Here is a 27,159-nt window from a genome sequence, read left to right on the forward strand (position 1 = left end):
TGAAGATAAAAACAAATTGCACTTTTTATTTTACAAATGTTTTATAACAGAAAATTTCAAAAGCACAGTCCAAAGAAGAGAGGAGTATAATTAACTCTCATGCATTCATCATGACGTACTTGTTAACTCAGCTATCCTGCCCCTTCACTTTCCTTTCACTATCCCCATAACCCATACATGGAATTACTTAGGAGCATATCTAACATCTGTATTTCCTTTAAATTGGAAGCAAGATCCAGAGGCTTGATCAGATTCAGGTTCAATTATTTGGCAAGACTATCTCCAGGTGATGTGTGCACTCCTGTAGCACTTCAAGGCCCACAATGTCTGGCTGTCTCTCTGCAGTGTTAATATTGATCAGGATTTAGGACAGTCTGATTCGTCTGTTATAAAATTTTTTATCAGCTTTTATCAGTTTTGGCAACCATTGACAACTGCCCATATCCATAATTTTATTAGGGAAAATTACACTTTGATTACATCTCAGTGATTGTGCTCGTTCAGTGTGTAGGTTATATGTATACTTGCTAGTACGTTGGGATCTCCTGGATGGGTGACTCATTAGCCTTTTCACAGGAATCCTTTTTATTCATTAGCCTTGGAGCTTGGGTGTATTTTTGTTTGTAAGTCTATAAGCTCATTAGCTGCAGAGACAAATTTCACTTTTGCTCAACTGCCTCCTACTGCATGAAAAGGTAGTCTAATTCTCCAGCTTATTATGGTAAGATCAGCTGACTTCTATGGGTGTGACCTTCAGAGAATTGGTTGGTTCTCTTCTTTGAAAGACCTATGAGTGCCAAATACAAGTACATTTCTGTTCTGCCTGGAAGAATAAATGTTGCTCCTTGTTTGGAGAGGTTTTCACTTTTTTTGTGAAATAGTTTCTCACATGTTGTAATGTCTTGGAATGATAACTATTTTTTCCTGTTCTGAAAAATTTTCACATTTGAGAAGAAAGTAGGCAATCTTCCTCAATCCATGCCTTGGTTGGGTAATTGGGGGAAGTGGTGGGGTTCTGTGTGGCTCAATTATTACATTCGCCTCTCTTAATTCCATCCACAGCTCCTTCTTATCTTGTCTTCAATGGTGTTATCCAAACCAACGAAGATATTTGATACTTTCCACGTCTCTCACTCCTTCCTTTTTGACCACAGTCTGTGTAGGACTCATAACACGCTTAAAAGGAAATATAAATATTGTATGTACAGGGCTGAAAAGCCAGGGACTATATCTATAAATTTGCCAATTTAAAGTATAGATCTTGGGTCTAAAAAAAATTAAGTGCTATTGAGATCATATTCCTGGAGAGAGAGGGTCAGGTTCTTAAATAATCTCAATGTCATAAGCAAGTGGGCCGCCAATGGAAAATCCCAGGTAAAAAGACACTTTTTCTATGCTTCTGCCACTTCTAAGTTGACCAAAGAAAGCAGGTGTGATGGGTATTGTGATTTTATCATTGACCCCATATTCTATGTACAAACAATTATTTTCAGCTCGTCCCTTTAAACGAAGCAAAAGTTTTTGCACATTTCTCTCCTTCCACACATCTCCACTCTGCCACAAGGAATTAATATCAGATGTATTTCTAAAGCATTGATCAATTTTTCCTTTGTGAACAAGTCTGGTCATATTGTTACCTTTCCCAAGAAAGAAATATGCAATTGGTTGCTTCGTGCGATACATATGTTTATATTGCCCCCTGAAAGAATTTTCCAATGACCGAGCATACTTTTCCATTTGTTTAGAATCTTGATCTAGGTCTTGGTTTTCTGGCCAGAATAAGAGGGAAGCCAGGAAATAAGGTTCTGAAAATCGATAAGTCAGCCCTATTTGTTGCAAGACTTCTCGAAGCTGATCTTTCAACTTTCTAATTGGCTTCACTATTTTGGAGGTAGGTTTAATACAGTAGAGAATGATGTTAGCCAAGATGAAATTTTGCTTTTCTTTTGGCTGGATTTTGACAGTGCCCTGTTCAAAGAGAAAAGTATATTTGTTCACTATATCGTCCATGGTCCTTATAGCATCTTCTTGATTTTTGATAAGATTTTCCAAGAGCCCAGAAAACTTGTCTGCTTTTAAAACTTCTAGGCTTTTCCGATACAGCTCTACTTGAAGTGGGATACTAAGCTTTGCTCCGAGATCTTTGTTTTGTGATTCCACTGAGGGACCAAATATATCTACATACTTCTTAAAATGTCCAGCCACCTTTCTCCGAGTTCTTGCCTCTTCATTTTGCTTAATGTTGTTCCTTGGTTTTAGAAGGACAAAGTAATCATCAAAAAAATCAAAGCACCTTTTCAAAGAACATTTCAAATTAGTTAGATAAGGAATAAAGTTCTTGAGGGCTAATTTAAATTCATTGCTTGAATCCCCAGGAATATCACTACTTCCTGATATAAAATTGATCATATCTCTTTTAGACAATTCATTTTTGCTGTCAAAAAAAGGAATTAATTGAAGAATCTGGATTGTATAGAGCCCAGCTTCTATCTCCCCTTGATAACCAGCTATATTGTAAGTGTCATACCGCCTTTTTGACTTCTGATAAAACCTCTCCTTCCCCTCGTACTGTCTGTCTTCACTTTGCTGTTGAGATTCTTTGAAGGCATTTGTGGCTTCTACTGCTAATTCCAAAAGATCAGTTAGATTATCAACTGAAATGTTCCTGTTTTTTCCATTATCCTCTATCCACCATCTTATTTTACTTTTGTAGACTTGGCCTAGTGTATCTGAAATATAAGAATTGTCTGGTTCTATCTTTTTTGCTTGATTTGCCCATTTTAGAGCACTGCTAAAGTCCTTCTCTTTAAGGTAGAAATGTCTTGCCAAGGCTTGGCAAATGAATGCATTTGAGTTAAACCGACGAATACCTTCAAGCAATACCTCTTTAACTGCCACGTTCCCTTCATCTTTATGTAATGCTTCAATGAATGGGGAAAACAAAGTTCCTGTTTCACCTTCATGTTCATTGCGCTGCCTTGTGAGCAGCAGTGTTTGTATATGTTCTGAAAATCTGCTTTTTCCTAGACCAGTTTCATAGAACAAATTTTCTGTTAACATATCCAGCATAATTTGACTTTTATCCAGGTGATAGCTTGTCCTCAATTCTTCCAGTGAGCGATCGGCAATCAAAGGGTGAATAATGCGCACTCCACAGTACTTCCCGCATTCCACCACCTCTGTTCTTATCAGAATTGTAGAGTAGGTGCCCATCTTGTCTTCAAATTTTTCTACTCCCCAGAAAGCCTTCTTGTTTGTGATTCCTAAGAAATTTTCACACTGTGATAGTGAAATGGTGGTATCAGGCACATATGAATTAAGAAGAGCTAGAAAAGAAAAGAGTTTTGCTTCCTTGGTGGAAATATTTTGTCCTTTCAGGATATTCCTGACTACATTTTCTATGTACTTTTCATTAAAATTGGTTTTCATGATCATGAAGGAATAAAAATCTTTAAAGTTTTCATGTTGCTCTTCAATTTCTTTCAATTTAAACTCAAAAGCTCTCTGTTCTTTGGGAGATAGGTTTTGTATCAGGGCGATACCATCCAAATTCTTTGCACATTTTTCAGGATTCTGTGATCTCATGCAATTTAGGATGATCACGAGAGGTTTCTCATATCGAATGTACTTATTAGCTACAGCTGTTTGAATAGAGGACTGCAGAAGATAGACATTATCTTCTTCTTCAAAATCGTCAACAAGGAGCAGTAAAGGTAGGTATTCTTGCTGGTTTGTTGCCCCATAGGTGATTAAAGTAGCTACTTGTTCTCCAATTTCAGAAAAATCCATTGTCTTGTTTTTCAGCACAGCACACCTGAATTTCTTTCTTAGTTCCCAGAGAATATGCATAGCCAAGGTAGTCCCACCACAGCCTGGATGGTGATACAGATGAATAATTTTGACACATGTTGGTTTAGAAGAATCTGCCCAGTTTTGAATCATTTCTTCAAGTATTTCATATTTATCCCTTTTGACAAAAGGTAAAGAATAGCTTTTAGAAGAAAAGTAGAAGTTCCACCATGATACTTTACCACCTCGATAGAAGTCTTCCTCTTTTGATGTCTTGAAGTCAAGGAATTTTTTTTTATCCTTCTCTAAGAGAGTACCTTCACATTCATTTTCACAGAGAATTTCCAGAGAGGTCATGATATCTTCTTCCTTTTTCAGAAGGACAGTAGACGAACCAATAGATGGCAAAAATCTCTTTAAAGATTGAGTCACAGATTTTAGTTTAAGAATGGTTCCATTTATCTCTTCAAGACTTAAAGCAGAAATACATTGGTTTGATAATTCATCTTGCTGTTTTGTTAATCTTGCTTCAAGTAGATCTTTCCATCTCTGACATATGTGTGAGTGTACACAAATACACAATATATTTTCCATTCCTTTGAGATCTTGGTAGAAAGCACAGAAGGTCTCAATAAGAGGGTCTCTTGGGTCATCCACGGAGGAGAGTAATAGAAATACCACCAAAAACTTCCCTCTTGGCATTATATCTTCATGAGTAAGAAACGAAATCAGTTTCCTGACTTCAGATGCTTTTTCTCTTTGCCAGGAACTTGGGTCTAAGGGTTTATATTTTTCACTGTCAAGGTCTATCCTGCCATTGCAGAAAATCCAGCTGGGTTGTTGATAAAGATTCAGACTAGTAATCTTCTCATTTGATGTGGTTTTCCCCTCCATGTATAAACTTGGAAAGTGAAGGTTTGTTATTCGGCTTTCTTTGTAAGCTTTGACTACCCCATTGCTCACAGATTCAGGATCAAACTCTAAGACAGCAAACCATTTAATTTCCTTTAGGAAATCTAAGTGTTTTATTTGATTTGGATGGCATTTATTTGTTACAAGAATATACCAGTCGTAGTATGAATTATCTAGCAAATCCTGATTTCCTGTCAACAATTTAACAAGCTTTGGTCCCTCATTCTCTTTTTTGCTTGTTTTTAGTCTGTATTTTTCTTCTGCCTCCTTTCTAGCCTCTGCCAGTGTTTTTAAATCTAATTTAAACTCTTTGAAATCTGCATTATTTTTCATGATATCCTTGGAGCTGGCCCCATCTCGCACAAAGATTGAGAATTTTGAACTCTGTTTCCATGTGTTGTTGTCGCAATTTTGTATTTTAATCCGGAAATAATCATCTTCACATTCAGAGTATTTTGGAATGACATCCACTTCAATAACAAATCTGTCAGATGGAGTACTGTTTGGCAGTAAAACTTCTACAAATCTTGGCTCTCGAATGCACTTCTTTGCTTTTTGGACCTGATGGTCTTCAAAGTACTGCTGAATCATCAGATTGAAGTGGTCAATGAGGGTTTCCTTGGTGACTGTGGTGACTTTCACGCCAACAATTTTTCCATGGGGTTTATCTTTGACGCCAAAATGAATGGTGCCATTGGTACGTGAATTCATGCAAGCTGAAGCAAACCGGAAAACCTCATTGCTAAATTTCATCTTAATGTCCTCTTCTCTGGCTCGTTCTGTGTTCGTGAATGCTTTGAATTCATGTATTGGATCAATGAGATTGAGCGGTCCTGTTTCAGGCTGTAGACTAAAATTCAATTTGTAACGATATGGATCACTGAATTCATCAAAAGGGTATGATACACATGTTAGTTCTACGGATGGCTGCTTTTCTTTTGTGTCATCTATTTCATTTACCTTGAATTCATTTTTTAGTGACTTAGAATCTTTAGTAACTGTGCTCACTGTAGGGGCATTAGCCATATCTGATTTCTCTTTGTTCTTTTGTTTTTGCTTTGAAGTTTCCCCATTTTCCTCTTGCATCACCGTTTGTGTTTTAGGAACATTTTTACTGCCTTTTTTCTTCTTACTTGTCTGCAAAGAACCTTCAGAAGATGTTTTCTGCAATTCTTTGAATAGATTTTCTATTTGGATAGCTGGTCCATGTGTTATGCCCATTTCGATAAGGTTATTTTTAGTTAACCACTTCAAGATTGCTCCACTGACATCTTGTGCAATCAAGATTTCTCTGTGCTTTTGGTCAATTTTATGACTCTCTAACCACCGATTTACATCCTCTTTTGTCCAGTCATCTGTATTTTCTGGCAGGTTCAGTTGCGCTGCCATTCTGATACCTGTGTACAGAAAAAGAAAAATAATTTAGTATATTTATAAGTAAATTTTTAAAATAATCAATTAATTCTTCAATGGGTAATATATGCATGTCCTATAAAATTTAAAAAGATCAAAAGGATATGCACACCATCTAATTATCTTCCTGAGAGGAAATTACCATTACCAGTTTCCTCTGTATTCTTCCAGAGAAATACTACCAAATACAAATACATAACTTTTTCCCCTACACAATGGCAACATACTATACACAATTCTCTTTACCTTATTTATTTACTAACTGTATCTTGGGGATGCTTCTAGTCAATGTATAGAGAGATGTTTCATCCTTCTTAATGAATGTTTGCTATAATGTGTATTAGTTGTATTGTTTAAAAATACTCAATTCTTCTATAAAAAATAAGAGAAACAAAGGAGGATATATAAAACTAAATAGAGAAAGATGTATGAAATAAGGAGAATATATAAAACTAAATAGAGAAAGATGTATGAAATAAGGAGGATATATGAAACTAAGTATAGAAGCAAGTAGTTTGTGAAAAATGCTAGACGTTGCTAAAGTAAATAGTGCACCTGAATGTTAAACATAGTTAGGAAGAAATAGAAGGGCCAAATTAATATTAAATATTCATGAGACACACTGAAGCACTTAATATTTTTGAAGTCTTAATTGGTCACCTATTGTGACACCCATTCTGATCCTTTGTGTCCTCTACTCAAGAAACATAAATAAAATCCAGATTAGTTTATCAGGCTAATTGATGAGCTATAGCTATGGTCAGGCATATGTGCCCCTCTGCATCTCTCTGATTAGAGCAAGTGTATGTCACTCACCCAGGGTGTCTTCTATCTGTTGATCCCCCTTGGACAGACCTCAACTCTGCTTCTCAAAATTACACAATCAGTGGAGAATGCTGATATAGCAGAGCAGGAGAGAAAGGACAGATGAGCTTGCATAACTCAGGTAGTGAGATCCTTCTACCCCTCTTGTACATCATTCAAAATATGTTACCCATCTCTTTTCCCTTGCTTTTTGTTGTGCATTTTAATTGATTTAATAATGCTTGTGCCTCAAGCATCTTAAATTGGTCTGTGAGCCATTTTGTTCCATGATTTCTATGAGAGCTTGCTGGTAGTAAACTTGGAGGCTACTATTATATCAAAGCAATTTTTCACATAATAATTGATAATAGCTGATTCTTGAGCAGTAACAAATGACATCACTATTTGGTCTACAAATGGGCAGACTACTATCTGGAAAATTAATGGCAATCTGGATTACAGAAATATAGCAATGGTCAGAAAAAACAAAATCCAAATAATAATAGTCCATTTTAAGTATGATCCAAAAATGGCTCCCAAAATGTGAGCCATTCCAATGAATTCATCATGGGAGAAACCAAATTAACAGAAGAAGAGATAAGCCTGGGGAATTGTGGCAAATAGACTATATAGGCCCACTTCCAAGAACGAATACATAGGAATATTGCCTCCCAGTGGTAGATACAAACTCAAGATTAGGATTTACTTTCCCTTCTACACATAGAGAGGACAGAGCAATGGTCCAAGTTTAAAGCTAGTATTTTTTTGGTTAGTAGCTCCTATATGCATAGGAAGTGAATAAAAAACACACTTTACAGCTACATTAACATAAAAATAGGCAAAGAAATGCAAAATTGATGGAAATTGTACTCCCCTACAATACTGTAACTATCAGAAACATAGAAGATTTAATGCCATCTAAAAAGAAGTGAATTAGATGAAGTTTCTGTCAGTAATTTGGCTTATAGAGATTAAGAGGCTCAAATTTAAAATAAGCTGGAGAGAGAAAAAAGAGTGGTGGGGGGAGACTGCTTTAGGTGTACTAATCTTTAAAGTAAACCCCTTTTGTGAGACTACATCAAACTTAAAAATTGTGCATCAAAAGGCACAACAGAATGAAAAAGCAAGCTATGGAATGGGAGAAAATATTTGCAAATCATATTATGATAAAGAGTTAATATCCAGAATATATATTTAAAAAGCTCCTACAAGTCAACAATAACAACAAAACAAATAACCCAATCAAAAAATTGGCAAAGGTTGGGGGCCAGGGTTAAGTTCGTGCACTCTGCTGCAGTGGCCCAGGGTTTTGCTGGTTCAGATCCTGGGCTCGGACATGGCACCACTCATCAGGCCATGCTGAGGTGGTGTCCCACGTGCTACAACTAGAAGGACCCACAGCTAAAATATACAACTATGTACTGGGGGGATTTGGGGAGAAAAAGCAGAAAGAAAAAAAAAGATTGGCAACAGTTGTTAGCTCAGGTGCCAATCTTTAAAAAAAAAAAATCGGCAAAGGACTTGAACAGACATTTCTTCAAAGATGATATGCATGACCAACAAGCACATGAAAAGATGCTCAACGTCACTAATCATTAGAGAAATGCAAACCAAAACCACAATGATATATCATCGCACAACCATTATGATGACTACTATTAAAAACCCCAGAAAATAGCAAGTATTGCCAAGGATCTGGAGAAACTGGGAGGAGCCCTTGTGCACTACTAGTAGGAATGTAAGCCAGCCAACTCACCAATTGGGAGAAAACATTTGCAAATCATATATCTGACAATATATATATTTGTATATACATATATATATATACATGTATATGTATAATATACAAGGAACTCACACAAGTGAACAACAAAAAAACAGCCCAATCAAAAACTGGGCAGAGGATATAAACAGACATTTTTCCAATGAAGATATAGAGATGGCCAATAAACACATGAAAAGATGTTCGACATCACTAATCACCAGGGAAATGCAAATCAAAGCTACACTAAGATACAACCTAACACCCATTAAAATGGTTATAATCACTAAGACTAAAAATAACAAATGTTGGAAAGAGTGTGGAGAAAAGAGAAGCCTCATACACTGCTGGTGGGGATGCAAACTGATGCAGCCACTATGGAAAACAGTATGGAGATTCCTCAAAAAACTAAAAATAGAAATGCCATATGACCCAGCTATCCTATACTGGGTATCTACCCAAACAACTCGAAATCAACAATCCAAAGTGACATATGTATCCTTATGTTCACTGCATCACTATTCACAATAGCTAAGACATGGAAGCAATCCAAGTGCCCATTGACCGATGAATGGATAAAGATGTGGTATATATATAGAATGGAATACTACTCAGCCATAACAAAAGACAAATTCATCCCATTTGCAATAACATGGAAGGACCTGGAGGGAATTATGCTAAGTGAAATAAGCCAGACTGAGAAAGACACACACCATATGATTTCACTCATATGTGGAATATAAACAAACACATGGAAAAAGAAAATAGTTCAGTGGTTACCAGGAGAAGGGTAGTGGGGCGTGGACACAGGGGGTGAAGGGGAGCACTTATGTGGTGATGGACAAGAAATTATGTACAACTGAAATTTCACAATGATGCAACCTATTTTGAACTCAATAAAAAAAGACAAAAAAAGTTACTATATAATGATAAAGGTGTCAACTCATCAAGATGATATAACAATTGCAAATATATAAAGCACTCAATTTCAGAGTACCTATAATATAGCAAATATTAACAAAACTAAATGGAGAAACAGACATATATGATAATAGTAGGTGACTGCAATATGCTGCGCTAAAAAATGGATAGATCATCCAGACAGAACATCAATAAGGAAACAGCAGACCTGAACAACATTATAGACCAAATGGACCTAACAGATATATACAGAACAGACCATCCAATAACAACAGAATACACATTCAAGTGCACAGGGAACATTTTCCAGGATAGATCATATATTAATCCACAAAACAAGTCTTAACAAATTTAAGAAGCTTGAAATCAAATCAAGTATGTTTTCTGACTACAATGATGTGAAACTAGAAATCAGTAATAGAAAAAAAATTGAAAATTCCTAAATAGGTGGAAACTGAATGACACTCTTCTGAATAACCAATGAGTCAAAGGAGAAATCAAAAGGGATATCAAAAAATATCTTGAAACAAAATTAAATGGAAATACAACATACTAAAATTTATGAGATGCAGCAAAAGCAGTTCTAACAGGAAGTTTATAGTGATAAATGCCTACATTAAGAGGACAGAAAGATTATAAATAAACAACATAGGGGTTGGCCCCATGGCCGAGTGGTTAAGTTCACGCACTCCGCTGCAGGCGGCCCAGTGTTTCGTTGGTTCGAATCCTGGGTGCAGACATGGCACTGCTCATCAAACCACGCTGAGGCGGCGTCCCACATGCCACAACTAGAAGGACCCACAACGAAGAATATACAACTATGTACTGGGGGGCTTTGGGGAGAAAAAGGAAAAAATAAAATCTTTAAAAAAAAAATAAACAACATAACTTCATACCTCAAGGAACTAGAAAAAGAAGAACAAACTAAACCCAAAATTAGCAGAAGACATGAAATAATAAAGATCAGAGCAGGAATAAATAAAATAGAAGCTAGAAAAACAATAAAAAAGATCAATGAAAGTAAGAGTTGGTGTTTTGAAAAGTAAACAAAATTGACAAAACTTTAGCTAGACTAATGGGGAAAAAAAGAGGGAAGACTCAAGTAAATAAAATTATAAATGAAAGAGGAGATACTACAACTGATACCACACAAATACAAAGGATCATAAGGGACTACTATAAGCAATTATACACCAACAAATTGGACAGCCAAGAAGAAGTGAATAAATTCCCAGAAACATACCAAGACTGATTCATGAAGAAATAAAGAGGGCCAGCCCTGTGGCACAGCAGTTAAGTTCACACATTCTACTTTGGTCACCTGGGGTTTGCCTGTTTGGATCCTGGGGGCGGACCTATGTACCACTTGTCAAGCCATGTTGTGGCAGGTGTCCCACATATAAAGTAGAGGATGATGGGCATGGATATTAGCTCAGGGCCAGTCTTCCTCAGCAAAAAGAGGAGGATTGGTGGTAGATGTTAGCTCATGGCTCATCTTCCTCACACACACACACACACAAATAAAAGAATCTGAACAGACAAATAATGAATGAGGAGATGGAATCAGTAATTGAAACCTCCCAAGAAAGAAAAATCCAGGACCTGATGGCTTCACTGGTGAATTCTGTGAAAGATTTAAAGAAAAATTAATGCCAATCCTTCTCATACTCCTCCAAAAAATAGGGAGAAACACTTCTAAACTTATTTTACAAGGCCAGCATCACCCTGCAAGATACCAAAGCCAGAAAAGAACACTAGAAGAAAAGAAAGTTACAGGCCAATATCCCTGATAAGTATAGATGCAAAAATCCTTAACAACAAATACTAGTAGGGGCCTGCCCCTTGGCTGAGTGGTTAAGTTTGTGTGCTCTGCTTCAGCGGCCCAGGGTTTCACTGGTTTGGATCCTGGGCATGGACATAGTACCACTTGTCAGGCCATGTTGAGGCAGCATCCCACATACCACAACTAGAGGGACCTGAAAGTAGAATATACAACTATTTACTAGGGGGCTTTGTGGAGAAGAAGAGAGGAAAAAAAGAAGATTGGAAATAGATGTTAGTTCAGGTGCCAATCTCTATGAAAAAACAAACACTAGCAAACCAAATTCAACAGCACATTAAAAGGATCATACACAATTATCAAATGGGATTTATCCCTGGGATGCAAGGATGGTTCAATGTACATAACTCAATAAATAGGTTACACCACATTAAGAGAATGAAGGATAAATATCATGTGAGCATTCCAATAATCCAAAAAAAGCATTTGACAAAATTCAACACCATTACATGATAAGAACTCTTAACAATTAGGTATAAAAGGAATGTACCTCAATATAATAAAGGTCATATATGACAAGCCCACAGCTAACATCACATTCAATGGTGAAAAGCTAAATGCTTTCCTCTAAGAGCAAGAACAAGATAAGAATGCCCACTCTCACCACTTTTATTCAGTAGAGTACTGGAAGTCCTAGCCAGAGCAATTAGCAAGAAAAATAAATAAAAGCCATCCAAATTGGAAAAGGAAGAAGTAAAATTGTCTGTTTGCAATGATATTATACTCAGATAACCTTACAGACTCCACCAAAAAACTGTTAGAACTAATAAACAAATTCAGTAAAGGTACAGGATACAAAATCAATAAACAAAAATCAGTTGCATTTGTTTATATTAACAGCAAACTATCTGAAAAAGAAATTAAGAAATCAATCCCTTTTATAATAGCATCAAAAAAATACTCAGGGCGGGCCTGGTGGCGCAGTGGTTAAGTTTGCATGCTCTGCTTTAGTGGCCCAGAGTTTGCCAGTTCAGATCTTGGGTGTGGACCTAAGCACTGCTTGTCAAGCTGTGCTCTAGCAGACATCCCACATATAAAGTAGAGGAAGATGGATACAGATGTTAGCTCAGGGCTAATCTTTCTAAAAAAAAAAAATATTCAGAATAAATTTAACTAAGGAGGTGAAAAATCTGTACACTGAACACTAGAAAATATTGATGAAAGAAATTGAAGAAGAGACAAATAAATGGAAAGATATCCTGTGTTATGGATTGGAATAATTAATATTGTTAAAATGTCCATATTATGCAAATTGATCTAGAGATTCAACATAATCACTATAAAAATTCCAATGGCATTTTTCACAGAAATAGAAAAAACAACTCTAAATTCATATAGAACCATAAAAGACCAGAAATAATCAAAGCAATTTTGAGCCAAAAAACCAAAGCTAGAAGAAAGGAGGTGACGTCAGCAACATGGCAGAGTGAACTGTTTCCTTTATCTCTTTTCCTTTGAAGTACAAGTAAATGGACACTTACTGACAATGGAGGAAACCCACACAGCACAACAGGACACTTGAGAGACCCATGCACCTATATATCTGAAGGTGGATTGACTGGCCCTCTGGGAAGTGGTGGAGATAGGTGAGCACTTTTAGCCCTTCCCTGGCAGCTCTGTGCATATGCAGAAGTGCTTTCCAGCCTGGCACAAGCACCTATAGTATTGCTGTGCCTCAAAAGTGGGAACACGCCCCAGGGTGACTCTAGGAAGAGGCAGTGGCAGCTTGTAGCCCACTTGCAATAGCTTTCCTGGTCGTGGGGGAGCCCACCATATTCCTGTGGCCCCAAGGAGCGGCCCTGGTTTGGTTCCCATGAGGAAGTCCCACCCACCAAGCACAGCAGCCAGCAGGACCACAAGAAGAAGCAATGGCAGGTCTACGCTTGGGGCAAGTGCATTCCCAGCTCACATGGGTGCCTATAGTACTGCTGCATCCCAAAAGTGGGAATGTGTCCTAGGGCGACTGTAGAAAGAGATGGTGGCAGCCCTTAGCCCACTCATGATTGCTTTCCTAGCAGTGGGGGAGCCCACTATGCCCCTGCGGCCCCACAGAGTGCTCCCTGGCTCGCTCCCTGCAAGGGAGCCCTGTTCACCAAGCACAGTTGCCAGCAGGACTGCAAGAATAGGAGGCAGCAGATCTACACACCAGGCTGAGTGCATTCCTGGCCTGCACAAACACCTGCTGTGCCCTGGAAGTGGGAACGTGCCTTGGGGAGACCCGAGAAAAAGGTGGTGGCAGCTCTTAGCCTGCTGATGATAACTTTCCCAGTGGTGGGGGAGCCCACCATGCTGCTTTGGCCCCAAGGAGTAGCCCAGGCTTGGAGCCCATGAGGAAAACCCACCCACCAAGCACTGTCTACACACATCCCCAAAAGCTCTCCAGGCTGGTGAAAGCACCCATAGTACCCCCACAACTTCCAGCCGATGGGATGGAATCAGAAACTCAGCACCTGCTTACCCTTAGAGGTAGCAGGTGGAATCTGCCACCTAATACTACCACAAAGGTGCTGAAAAAAGATTAGTTCACCAAACACCATGAGAAACTATAGCAACAATTCAGCCCAGAAAAAAAACGACAATTCTCCAGAAACCAACCCTGAATGCACAGAAATTTACAATCTAAATGTCAGAGAATTCAAAATAGCTGTCATAAAGAAACTCAACAAGTTACAAGGAAACTCAGAAAGACAGTTCAATAGGTCAGGGATAAAATTAATGAGAAGAAGGAATACTTCATTGAAGAGATTGAAGCTATTAACAAAACAAGCAGAAATTCTGGATTTGAAGAAGACAATTAATGAAATAAAAAATAATCTAGAATCCTTAAGCAGTAGAGCTGACTTTATGGAGGAAAGAATTAGAGAGTTAGAGGATAGAAATACAGAAATGCTATAGGTGGAGAAAGAGAGAGAAATAGATTTAAAAAAATGAAGGAATTCTTTGAGAAATATCTGACTCAATTAGGAAAAGCAACATAAGGATTACAGGTATTATTAGAGGGAGAAGGGAGAAGGAGCAGAGAGCTTGTTCAAAGAAATACTAGCTGAGAACTTCCCAAGCCTGGGGAAGGAACTGGACTTAGAAATACATGAAGCTAATAAAACTCCTAATTACATTAATGCTAAAAGATCTTCTCCAAGGCATATAATAGTAACAATGGCAAAAGTCAATGACAAAGAAAAAATATTAAGAACAGCAAGGCAGAAGAAAATAATCTACAAAGGAACCCCTTTCATGCTTTCAGTGGATTTATTGGCAGAAACCTTACAGGTTAGGAGGGAATGGAATGATATATTCAAAATACTGAAAGACAAAAACTTTTAGCCAAGAATACTCTATCCAGCAAACTTCCCTTCAGATATGATGGAAAAATAAAAGCTTTCCCAGATAAACAAATGCTGACGGAGTTCTTTGCCACTAGATCTCTCTGACAGGAAATTATTAAAGATGCCATCACACCAGAAACAAAAAAGCAAAGGCCTATCAAACTTTGAGCAAGGAGATAAACAGACAGACAAAATCAGAAAACTGCAGCATTCTATCAGAACAGGGAAGCAAATACTCAATGATAACTTAAAGATAAAGGGAAGGAAAGCATTGACAGTAACTAGAAACACTTAAACTTAGTCACAAACTCACAACACAAAACAGAATGATCTGTGACAATAACTCAGAAGGGGAAGAGGAATGGGATGGAACCTGCTTAGGCTAATCGAGATAAGAGGCTAAGAGAAAATGGACTATTTCATCTATAAGATCTCTTACACAAACATCATGGTAACTATTAAACAAAAAATCAGAGCAGAGACACAGTTCATAAAAAAGAGAAAACTGAGAAAATCTCCACAGAAAACCACCAAAATGAAATGGGAGTCAGGAATACAAAGGAAGAGAAACAATGGAAACACAGAACAAATGGAAAACAAGAAATAAAATGGCAGTATTAAGCCCTCATATATCAATAATCACTCTAAATGTAAATAGATTGAATTCTCCAATCAAAAGACACAGAGTAGCTGGATGGATTAAAAAACAAGACCCAACAATAAGCTGCCTCCAGGAAACATATCTCAGCTCTAAAGACAAACAGGCTCAGAGTGAAGGGATGGAAGACAATACTCCAAGCAAACAGCAAACAAAAGAAAGCAGGTGTTCCCTGCTATATCAGACAAAGCAGACTTCAAGTTAAAAAAGACAATGAGAGACAAAGAGGGGCAGTATATAATGCTAAAAGGGACATTCCACTAAGAGGACATAACACTTCTGAATATAGATGCACCTAACACAGGAGCACCAAAGTACATAAAGCAACTATTAACAGACCTAAAGGGAGAAATTAACAGCAACACAATAATAGTAAGGGACCTCAACAGCCCACTTACATCAATGGACAGATCATCCAGACAGAAAAGCAACAAGGAAATAGTGGATTTAAATGAAACACTTGATCAGATGAACTTAATAGATATACAGAGAGCAATCCATCCAAAACTAGCTGAATACACATTCTTCTCAAGTGCATATGGGCCATTTCCAAAGATAGACCATACGTTGGGACACAAGGCAAGCAACAATAAATTTAAGAAGATTGAAACCATCTCAAACATCTTTTCCAACCCAGTGCTATGATATTAGAAATCCACTACAAGAGAAAAACTGGGAAAGTCAGAAACATGTGGAGACTAAACAAGATGCTACAGAACAACAACTGGATCAATGAAGAAATCAAAGAAGAAATTTAAAAATACTTGGAGACAAATGACAATGAAAATACAACATAATAATTCTTAGGAGATGCAGCAAAAGTGGTTTTAAGAGGGAAATTCATAGCAATACGGGCCCACCTGAACAAACAAGAAAAATCTCAACTAAGTAATCTTAAACTGTGCCTAAAAGAACTAGAAAAAGAAGAATAAACAAAGCCCAAAGTCAGCAGAAGGATGGAAATAATAAAAATTAGAGCAGAAATAAATGAAATAGAGACTAAAAATAACAGTAGAAAGGATTGATGAAAGTAAGAGCTGGTTCTCTGAGAAGATAAACAAAATTGACAAAACTTTAGCCTGACTCACCATGAAAAAAACAGAGAAGGCTCAACTAAAATTAGAACCGAAAAAGCAGAAATTATGATGGATACCACAGAAATATGAAAGATTATAAGAAAATACTGTGAAAAACTATATGTCCACAAATTGGATAACCTAGAAGAAATGGATAAATTCTTAGACTCATACAACCTCCCAAAACTGAATCAAGAAGAAATAGAGAATCTAAAGGCGAATCACAAGAGATTGAAACAGTAATCAAAACCCTCCAAACACACAAAAGTCCAGGACTAGACGGCTTCTCTGGAGAATTCTACAAAACATTCAAAGAAGATTCAATACCTATCCTTCTCAAACTATTACAAAAAATTGAAGAAGATGGAATGCTTCCTAACTCATTGTATGAGGCCAACTTCACCGTCATACCAAAACCAGACAAGGACAACACAAAGAACGAAAAGTACAGGCCAACGTTACTGATGAACATAGATGCAAAAATCCTCAACAAAATACTGGCAAACTGAATACAGCAATACATTAAAAGGATCATACACCATGATCAAGTGGGATTGATTCCATGGACTCAGGGATGGTTCAACATCTGCAAATCAATCAATGTGATACACCACATTAACAAAATGAGGAATAAGAATTACAGGATCATCTCAATAGACACTGAGAAAGCAATTGACAAGATCCAACATCCATTTATGATAAAAACTCTCAATAAAATGAGTATAGAAGGAACGTACCCCAACATAATAAAAGCCTTATATTGCAAACCCATAGCCAACATCATACTTAATGGTGAAAAGCTGAAAGCCATCCTTCTGAGAACAGGAACAAGACAAGGGTGTCCACTCTCACCACTCTTATTCAATATAGTACTGGAGGTTTGGGCCAGAGCAATTTATAAACCATTATGATCTCAATAAAATTACTAAAAAAAAAAAACAACCAAATAAAGCTAGAGGTACCACACTACCTGATTTCAAAATATACCACAAAGCTATAGTAATCAAACAGCATGATGCTGGCATAAAAACAGACATATTGCCCAATGGAACAGAATAGATAGTTCAGAAACAAATCCACAACTTTAGGGTCAATTGATTTTGAACAAACGTGTCACGAACATATATGTGGAAAGGACTAGTATCTTCTTTAGGTGGTTTTCGGAAAACTGTTTTTTCACAAGCAGAAGAATAAAATTGGACCCTTATCTCACTCCCTATACAAAAATCAATCCAAAATGGATTGAAGACTTAAATCTAAGACCTGAAACCATAAAACTATTACAATAAAACATAGAGAAAAATCTTCTTGACATTGGTCTGGGCAATGATTTCTGGATATGACTCCAAAAGCACGTGTAATAAAAGTAAAAATAGACAAATGGAATTGCATCAAACTAAAAAGCTTCTTCATAGCAAAGGAAACAGTCCACAAAATGAAAAGGCTACCTACTGAATGGGAGAAAATATTGCCAAACTATATATCTGATAAGGGGTTAATATCCAAAATGTATAAGGAACTGCAACTACTCAATAGCAAGAAAACAACCTGATTAAAAAGTGGGCAAGGGACCTGAATAGACATTTCTCAAAAGGAAACAAACAAATGACCAACAGATATACAAAAAGTGTTCAACATCATTTATCATCAGGGAAATGCACATCAAATCACAATGAAATATCACCTCACGCTTGTTAGAAGACTATTGTCCCTAAGACGAGTGATAAATTTTGGCAGGGATATGGAGAAAAGGGAACACTTGTACACTTACGGTAGGAATGTAAATTGATATAGCCATTATGGAATACAGTATGGAGGTTCCTCAAAAAATTAAAAATAGAACTACCATATGATCCAGCAATTCCATTTCTGGGCATATATCAGAAGGAAACAAAATCAGTATCTTGAAGACATAGCTGTACTCCCGTGTTTATGTAGCATTATTTACAATAGCCAAGATATGGAAATGATGTAACTGTCCATCAACGGATGAATGGATAAAGAAGATGTGGTATATATACAAAATGGAATACTATTCAGCCACGAGAAAGAAGGAAATTCTGCTATTTGAGACAACATGGATGAACCTGGAGGACATTACGCTAAGGGAAATAAGCCAGAAAGCAAAAGACAAATATTGTATGATCTCACCTACATATGGAAAAAAAAAGAAGTTGAACTCATAGAACAGTGGTTACCAGGGGCTGGAGTGTGGAGGGGAGATGGGCAGATGTAGGTCAAAGGCTATGCATTTGTAGTTATGCAGGATGAAAAGTCAAGAGGTCTAATGCACAAGCATGATGACTATATTTAATAATACTGTATTGAACACTGGAAATATGCTAAGAGGGTAGATTTTAGGTGCACTCATTACAAAAAAAAAACTATATGAGGAGATTATATGTTAATCAGCTTGACTATAATAGTTATTTCATTATGTATGTGCACATATATTAAATTATCAAGTTGTACACCTAAAGTATATACCATTTTTATTAAAAATATTGCATTTGAAAACTTGTAAGATACAACGTCAACAATACTTGGAGAGACATTTATAGCCTTATGTGCTTTTATAAAACTAGAAAAATGACTGAAAAGCATAAACTAAATATCAATTTAAAAAGTTCAAAGAACAACAGAATAAACCTAAAGTAAGTAAAAGGAAGGACAAAATAAAGAGCAGAAATCTATAATATGGAAAACAAAGCTACAATAGAGAGAATCGAGAAAGCCCAAAAGTTGTTCTTGATAAAGAGTAAAATAATTGACGTATCTGTGGAAAAAGTAACCAAGAAATGAAAGAGATGGCACAAGTAAACAATATCAGATGCTGTAAAAATTAAAAGGATTAGAGATATTTTAACCTACTTTCCATGAATACATTTGAAGACTGAGGTGAACTGAACAAATTCCTTGGAAAATGTACGCACCAAAACCGACCCAAGAAGAGGTGGAAAGAGCTCCACTTCCCAGTATGACGTACTAGATCACAGCAGGCCAACGCTCTCACCGCAACAACTAGAAAAAAATCAGATACGTTACAAAACACATTTTCAAAGTTATCACAGAGTTGTAGGTGGACTTGCTGGCAAGGACTGGATGAACGAAAATTCCAGGGAGGGAAAGTCCCTCCTACGTAAGCTTTGGGGCACTGGCTGATTCTGGGCTGGGGTTGAGGCCCCTACGTGGCCTACTGCGAGGAAGAGAAACCAGTGGCTTTTGACAGGCATGTGGGTGATGTGATGGATTGGAATCCAGAAGTGTTCCAAAATCTTTAATCATTATGAAAACGCAAAGTGAAACCACAGTGCGATGATACTACATACCCAGCAGAATAGCTAAAATTAAAGATTGGCCTTAGGAAATGTTGGCAAAGATGTGGAGTCAATGGAACTGTCATACATAGCTAGTGGGAAGGTAAAATGTTTCAGCCACTGTGAGAAACTACTTGTCAGTTTTTATAAAGTTAAATGTAGACCTACCCTATGATTCGGCAATTCTAATGAAAAAGATTAAAGTGCTGATATAGATAACAATACGGATGAATCTCACATATGTAATGTTGAGTAAAAGAAGCCAGTAACAATAGAAAATATACTGTAGGATTCCATTTATATGAAGTTCAAGAACAGGCAAAATCAATCCATTGTGGTAGAAGTCAGAATAGTGGTTACCTTTTCGCAGGGAGATATTTTCTGGGAAGAGGCTCAAGGAAATCTTCTGGTGTGATAAAAATATTTTATATCTTGATCTGGTTAGTAATTACACTAATGAATACATGTAAAAATTTCATAGAGCTGTACCCTTTAAATTTGTTCATTTCATATGTTACACTTTAAAAAACCAATGATGTACCCAAAACACATGATAAAATAATCAGAGTAATAAAATAAAAGAGGTGCTTGCATAGAAAAACATGATGATGTGTTACCAATCAAGGATAATGATTAATTCAATTCTGGACATCTGAGTTTTGCAAGTTTTACTAGCGATTTATTATGGCAGCCTTGGATTATGGGATTAGCTTTTGGTTTTCACATCCCAGTGTTGATTCATACTATAGTTTTATAGTTTTATAGTTACTAAAACCTGATCCCACTCTCCTCTAGTAACTCTGCTGTCTAAGCCATTTTCGTGTGTCCCTCTGCTCAGTCCCATCTACTCCACCCTGTAAATAGCACAGCTCACTTCTGTTGCACCCACACTGCTGTAACACCTAAAGCCAGAGGCACCCTGATCATTCTGCTGCCAGCTGTGCTCAGGCTCCTGAGTCCTCATATCAGGGGTTCTCATGTCCCATCTCTTGACCCATCCTACCAGTATGCTTCTCCTGGAGTCTCCCTGACTTCCTCATCAGCCAGGGCCTTTCACAGCTTTACAAACTTGGACCTTGCCCCCTAAGTGATAAATCATAACCCAGTTTATGAGGCTGAGCGGTGATTTGATGGATTATTTGGTTTACACATGAGCTGCATACTGTATACGTACAAAAACATAAAGCCAAGTTCTCATATATGGGTTGGGGGATAGGGAGCTGGGCCCGAATGTTTGGCTTGGAAGGTGAACAAATAAAAAAGCAATGACTTCTGACTATGTTCTCTACCAGATTATGGATCTTTAAGTCATGATTGAACAGGTTTCACTCTTTCCCTAAAGCCTGTGTTAGAGTCTTGATAGCTGAGCCTTTCAATAACTTACTTTTAAAAAATTACTGAAGATGCCACTTTTGGAGATTATGCACTAGATGAATGACTGCATCTAACATCTGTGTTTTCTCCATTTATGCCACTGTTCATAGGTATTTCACATATCAATGATTTTTTTATACCTGTTCCAAGACAGTTTTTAGGTAATTTGGAAAGTGACACAAGATCACACATATATGAAAACCCTTGGGTAAAGAAATCAGAGAGAAGGCTAGATACGGGTAGGAGGGGAAAAGAGGTGAAGCCATGGAGTAAAGTTAGTGCCTAAAATAACTGTTTTTAACTCTATATACTTTACTAGCAGTGGCCTGAAAATTTGTTTCTGAGCTTCTTAGCAATCACTATAGAAGAGGAAACAATTTGTTACGTAATTGAACCCACATACATTTAGTAACTGTAGGTTTCATTAGCTTTTCTTAAGGAAGTTGAAGATCAGGCCTTTATTCAGTAATGTAGGGGCCAGCCCAGTGGTGTGGTGGTTAAGTTTGTGCATTTTGGCAGCCTGGCTTCCAAGTTTGGATCCCCAGTGGGGACCTAGCACAGCTTGTCAAGCCATGCTGTGGTGGCATCCCGCATAAGGTGGAGGAAGATTGGCACAGAAGTTAGCTCAGCGACAGTCTTGGCCCTGAGCTGTCTGTTGCTGAACTCCCTCACAAAAACAAAAAAAAGAAAGAAATGTAATTCCTCCCCACCCCTTTGTATTACCTTGATCTTTGCTTTGGGGGAAATCAGACATAAATCTAGGGTTTTTACCAAGAAATAAAATTAATAAAGCTGCCATAGTGCGGAGGACTTCCTGTAGCAGTCTCTCTGTCTCTGTTTCTCCCTGTCTCTCTGTCTGTCTCTCATATGTGTCGTCTGCCACTAATATCTGAGAAGCAGTTGGGGAGTTTTATTTTCCGGCAGCTCCTTAGAGTAGATGGTGGGAGGTATCTTTGATTAATGTAAAGTATATTTTTAAGTTTTCATTATATGTTCTTTCTGAAAATGCTATTAACGCCTTGAGGGATTTCATCAATAAAAGTGCCTCTAGTTTTCAACTGCATCTTTTATGGAATGTTATGACTCCTGTTTCAACTAATATAAAGCAGACTGCTGTCACAGAAACGAATAGTCTAGAAGTTCTAGGCTTAAATATTTTTTGGTTTGGAGTACATTTTAATTTTCTAATTGAAAAGTAGATTCCTTCCTATTCAATAAAATGCTATAGATGGTAATAATATTAATAGTAGCGATTGTACTTACCCAGATTTTCTTGCAAATTTCTTCTACATAAATGAGAAAACCATGTATTTCGGTGCAGAAAACATCTGACGTCTCTGTTTTCTTCCTCTTACGATATTAGAGAAAAATACCTTTTTCATTCTGGTTTTTACGAAAGTGTACCGTCTGCTTCTGCTTCCATCCGAGGTCTAATTGGCTCGGAAACAGCAGGGCGTTTCTCAGAAACGGGTGTGCCGACACTGGCAAGCCTGCAGATTTGAGTTTAGTTTCGTTTTCCTAGACCTGAGTTTACGGATGTAGCTGTTCTCTCTGAAATGCTTTTTGTGGTAAGACACTACTCTGCCATCTTCTGGTCTTTTTGGTTAGAATCCAAAGGTTTAAAATTTATTTGCTTGCTTAAGTTCCGAGGGCTGCCAAGAGCCCTGGTGTCTCAGCTACAAACCCTCTCCGTTATTTTCTGAATGCGTCTCTTGGGAACACCGGTTGTCATTGCCCTGCGGAGCCTTGTGGAGCTCCGGGCAGGCAACAGTTTATATTGCTATCTCTCCGGCCTTCCAGGGTGGACTAACCCTCCATCTCTGTTTTCCTAAAGTCTAAAGGAATGGCTTTTAGGGAATTTTTGAGCTCCCTATAAATGCTAAAGGCCTTTGGGTTAGTGCTGTGGGGCAGACCAGGCTCAGGGGCCGACGGCCACACGGCAGGGATTCATCTTTTCCAACGTCAGGGTCAGGGTCAGGCAGAGAACTGCCTGAGTGAGAGTGACAAAAGAGTTAACATTTAAAAGATTAACAGCAAGCGCTAACATTTATTGTGTGTACTCAATTAGCTTTTGGTTGCCACTTTCCACTGATGATTCACACTTGTTTTATATATATATTTTTTATTGAAGTATAGTTGACATACAATATTATATACACATGTATGTTTACGTGTGTGTGTTTCTACTTCTCTGGAGAACCCTGACTAATACAAACAGCTTATAAAAATTAACTTCTGCTCTGCTTTCCATACTCAGTTTTATTCCACTAGCTTATCTAGTTGCTCTGACTGTGAGGCTGGTATGAATAATCCTTCTCTTCTGTCCCGTGTCGCTCTCCTCATGCTGTCTCTCTGCCCAGACCAGTGTTTCTCCATTTTAAAAATTCCATTATTGCCCCCTTAAGGAGGGACATTTTTAACCTAGCTGTCTCCCTTCCCTTAAAATTTTAATACCACAAATATATCTGTGCTTTATACATTAAAAAACCCCAACATTATATGTTGTTAGGGAACTGCAAATTAAAACAACAATGAGATACCACTATGCATCTATTAGAATGGACAAAATTTGGAACACCGACAACCCCAAAGGCTGGTTAGGATGTGGAGCAACAGAAACTCTCATTTATTGCTGATGGGAATGCAAAATGGTAGAGACACTTTGGAAGACAGTTTGGTGGTTTCTTACAAAAGTAGTCCTACACTTAACCGTATGATCCAGCAATCACACTCCTGGGTGTTTACCCAAAGGAGTGGAAAACTTACGTCCACACAAAAACCTGCACACAGATGTTTATAGTAGCTTTATTCAAAACTGCCCCAAACTGGAAGCAACCAAGATGTCCTTCACTAGGTGAATGGATAAATAGACTGTGGTATATCCAGACAATAGAATATTTATTCAGTGCTGGAAAGAATTGAGCTGTCAAGCCATGAAAGACGTGGAGGAAACGTAAATGTATATTACTGAGAGAAGTGAAGTGAAGAAGCCGATCTGAAAAGACTAAACACTGTATGATTCCAATTATACGACATTCTGGAAAAGGCAAAACTGTGGCAACAGCAAAAGGATCAGTCGTACCAGGAGTTAGGAGGGGAAGGAGGAAAGAATTGGCGGAGCTAAGACGATTTTTAATACAATGAAATTATTCTGTATGATACAGATATACATATATATTTGCCAAAACCCATAGAATATACAACACCACGTGTGAACCATAATGTAAACTACGGACTTTGGGTGATAATGATGTGTTCAGGTAGCTTCATCATTGTGACACATGTGCTACTCTGGTGCAGGATGTTGATAGTAGGGGAGGTTGTGTGTACGAAGGGGCAGAAGGTGTACAGGAAATCTCTGAAACTTCTGCTTATTTTGCTGGTAACCTAAAACTGCTCTTAAAATAAAGTCTATTTTTAAAAAGGTATGATTTTTTTTGCTCCCAAGAATCGATTTCCACCTCCTTGTGGTGATAGCACCTCCGTTGAGAATGCATGATCTAGCCTTGCACGTATTGTCTGTCTGGAGCTCTCATTACTTCACCCACCATGTTGGCTCAGGCCTGCTATTGCAGATAAACTTCCTGGGCCAATTCTTTCCTGAAATGGTTGTGTAGAAAATGGAAATCAGTTATGCCTTGCCACCTGAGGGACTGGATTCTGCTTTTGAATTCTGATGTTGTCCAGCACTCCCTTTCTCCTGCTATCTAAGACCCATCAGCCCTCTCCTGCTTTGAGTAAGCCTCTGACTAATCCTGGGATGTGGCTTTTCTCACTAGAGGACATGCTCAATGTTTGAGGGGAATCCTTTGCTAAAGATCAGGGAAAGTTCCTTCTCTTTTCCAGGTCTTCTTTTTTTTTATTTTTAAATTTTATTTTATTGAGGTCATAATAGTTTATAACATTGTGAAATTTCAGTTGTACATAATTACTTGTCTGCCACCATATAAATGTACTCCTTTACCCCTTATGCACACCCCCCCAACCTCCTTCCCCTCTAATAACCACTGATCTGTTCTCTTTATCCATGTATTTGTTTATCTTCCACGTATGAGTGAAATCATATGGTTTTTGTCTTTCTCTATCTGGCTTATTTCACTTAACATAATACCCTCAAGATCCATCCATGTTGCGGTGAATGGGATAATTTTGACTTTTTATGGCTGAGTAGTATTCCGTTGAATATGTATACCATATTTGCTTTATCCATTCATCAGTTGATGGGCACTTGGGTTGCTTCCATTTCTTGGCTATTGTAAATAATGCTGCAGTGAACATAGGGAGCATAAGTCTCTTTGAATTGTTGATTTCAAGTTCTTTGGATAAATACCCAGTAGTGGGATAGCTGGGTGGTATGGTATTTCTATTTTTAATTTTTTGAGAAATCTCCATACTGTTTTCCATAGTGTCTGTACCAGTTTGCATTCCCACTAGCAGTGTATGAGAGTTCCCTTTTCTCCACATCCTCTCCAACACTTGTTATTTTCTGTCTTGGTGATTATAGCCATTCTGACATGTGTGGTGTGATATCTTAGTGTAGTTTTGGTTTGCAATTCCCTGATGATTAGTGATGCTGAACATCTTTTCATGTGCTTGTTGGCCATCTGTATATCTTCTTTGGAAAAACGTCTGTTCATATCCTGTGCCCATTTTTTGATTGGGTTATTTGTTGTTGAGTTGTATGAGTTCTTTATATATTTTGGAGATTAACCCCATTGGATATATGATTTACAAATATTTTCTCCTTGTTGGTGGGTTGTCTTTCGTTTTGCTCCTGGTTTCCTTTACCAGGCCTTCTTTTAAGCTCTTTGTTGGAGTAAGGTTTAGTTAACTTTAAAAATTATTTCAATAATCCAATTAGTAAGGATCCCTTTCTTAAGAGAAGATTGTTGAAAATTAAGCTCCCTGGATGCCATATGGTCAATGTTTCTCTTCTAAACCATTAGGATCTGTGGGGTGCGGGGAGGTGTTTCTTCTGTTCTCTAATAAAATTATTATGATGTTATTATAATGCAAGCACAGAAAAATTTGTCAGGACTTAGAAAAACTTTGTAGAATATCCTATACTTTCATTCCTTTCTCTTGTTTTTATAGAAGATTTTTCTTAGGAACAAAATCAAAAGTTTTACATATTACCATATCTCTCTTTCTTGCAGATAAAGGAACTATTGCCAAATTACAGTGCCAAGAAACCTCTGAGCCTATAGGACAGGTTTTTTGCAAGAGTCCTGGGCACATTTCCATTCTTCTTAGTGATTCAGAGTGGTTAGGACCAGTATGCTCTTTTTTTGGGCTGTTATCCTTGGTTATTTTTTAAAAAGTAACATTTAAGGTATATTGTTCTAATAAAAAACAAATATGTATTCAATTTAAAAAGTCAGAAGCAAATAGATAAGAAAAAACATACCTGGATCCCATCCACCACTCACAATGGTTAACATTTTTGGCATATAATCTCCTAGTCTTTTATGAATAGGTAAATATTTGTGCAACAATAGATGCATGTGCCATGTAATATTTTGTTTTCTTCTTAGCAAAATATAGCTTGTCTTTTCTCACATCACTAGATAGACTTTTATAGCATAATTTTTAAAACTTTTGCTTTGGAAAATTTCACATATAAATGAAGTAAAGAGAACAGCGTAATCACCAGAAAGAAAGGTGTGCAGTCCTTTGGTGAAGAGACTCATGGATAGGCTCTGGGTGCATCTCAGTGAGAGGTGAGACCTCTCCAGGGACTGAGACATTGGCAGCAGCCATTAGTGTGACCCAGTACAGGCATGCTGACAACAGAGGCTGGCAGACTCCACTGGAGTTCTTCCCCTGGCCTGGTAGCCCAGGGGTCTTTCTATTTTTCCATGGGTAGAACACGAATTCACCTTTGAAGAGAGACGAAGCATTTGTTTTGGGAAAAGCATTTTAGTGGGCTCTTTGATTCTAGAAGAGTAAAGCAAAGAATCTCTTCTG

General features: G+C 37.5%; 1 protein-coding gene across 2 annotated transcripts; it reads right to left on the bottom strand.

Annotated features, from left to right (window-relative positions):
- On the bottom strand, positions 1–22,628 carry SAMD9 (sterile alpha motif domain containing 9). Of its 2 annotated transcripts, none has more exons than XM_046670655.1 (3): positions 22,456–22,628; positions 19,435–19,522; positions 1–6,098 (listed from the first exon to the last, which is right to left on the bottom strand). In XM_046670655.1, exon 3 carries the CDS (start codon positions 6,088–6,090, stop codon positions 1,324–1,326), a length of 4,767 nt encoding a protein of 1,588 aa, XP_046526611.1. In that variant the 5' UTR covers positions 6,091–6,098; positions 19,435–19,522; positions 22,456–22,628; the 3' UTR covers positions 1–1,323. The 2 variants fall into 2 exon arrangements, with proteins under 2 accessions (XP_046526611.1, XP_046526610.1); XM_046670654.1 differs by having other exon boundaries at positions 19,373–19,522.
- Positions 22,629–27,159: the final 4,531 nt, after the last annotated feature.

This window comes from Equus quagga, chromosome 8, assembly GCF_021613505.1.
Source record: "Equus quagga isolate Etosha38 chromosome 8, UCLA_HA_Equagga_1.0, whole genome shotgun sequence".
Taxonomy (NCBI): domain Eukaryota; kingdom Metazoa; phylum Chordata; class Mammalia; order Perissodactyla; family Equidae; genus Equus; species Equus quagga.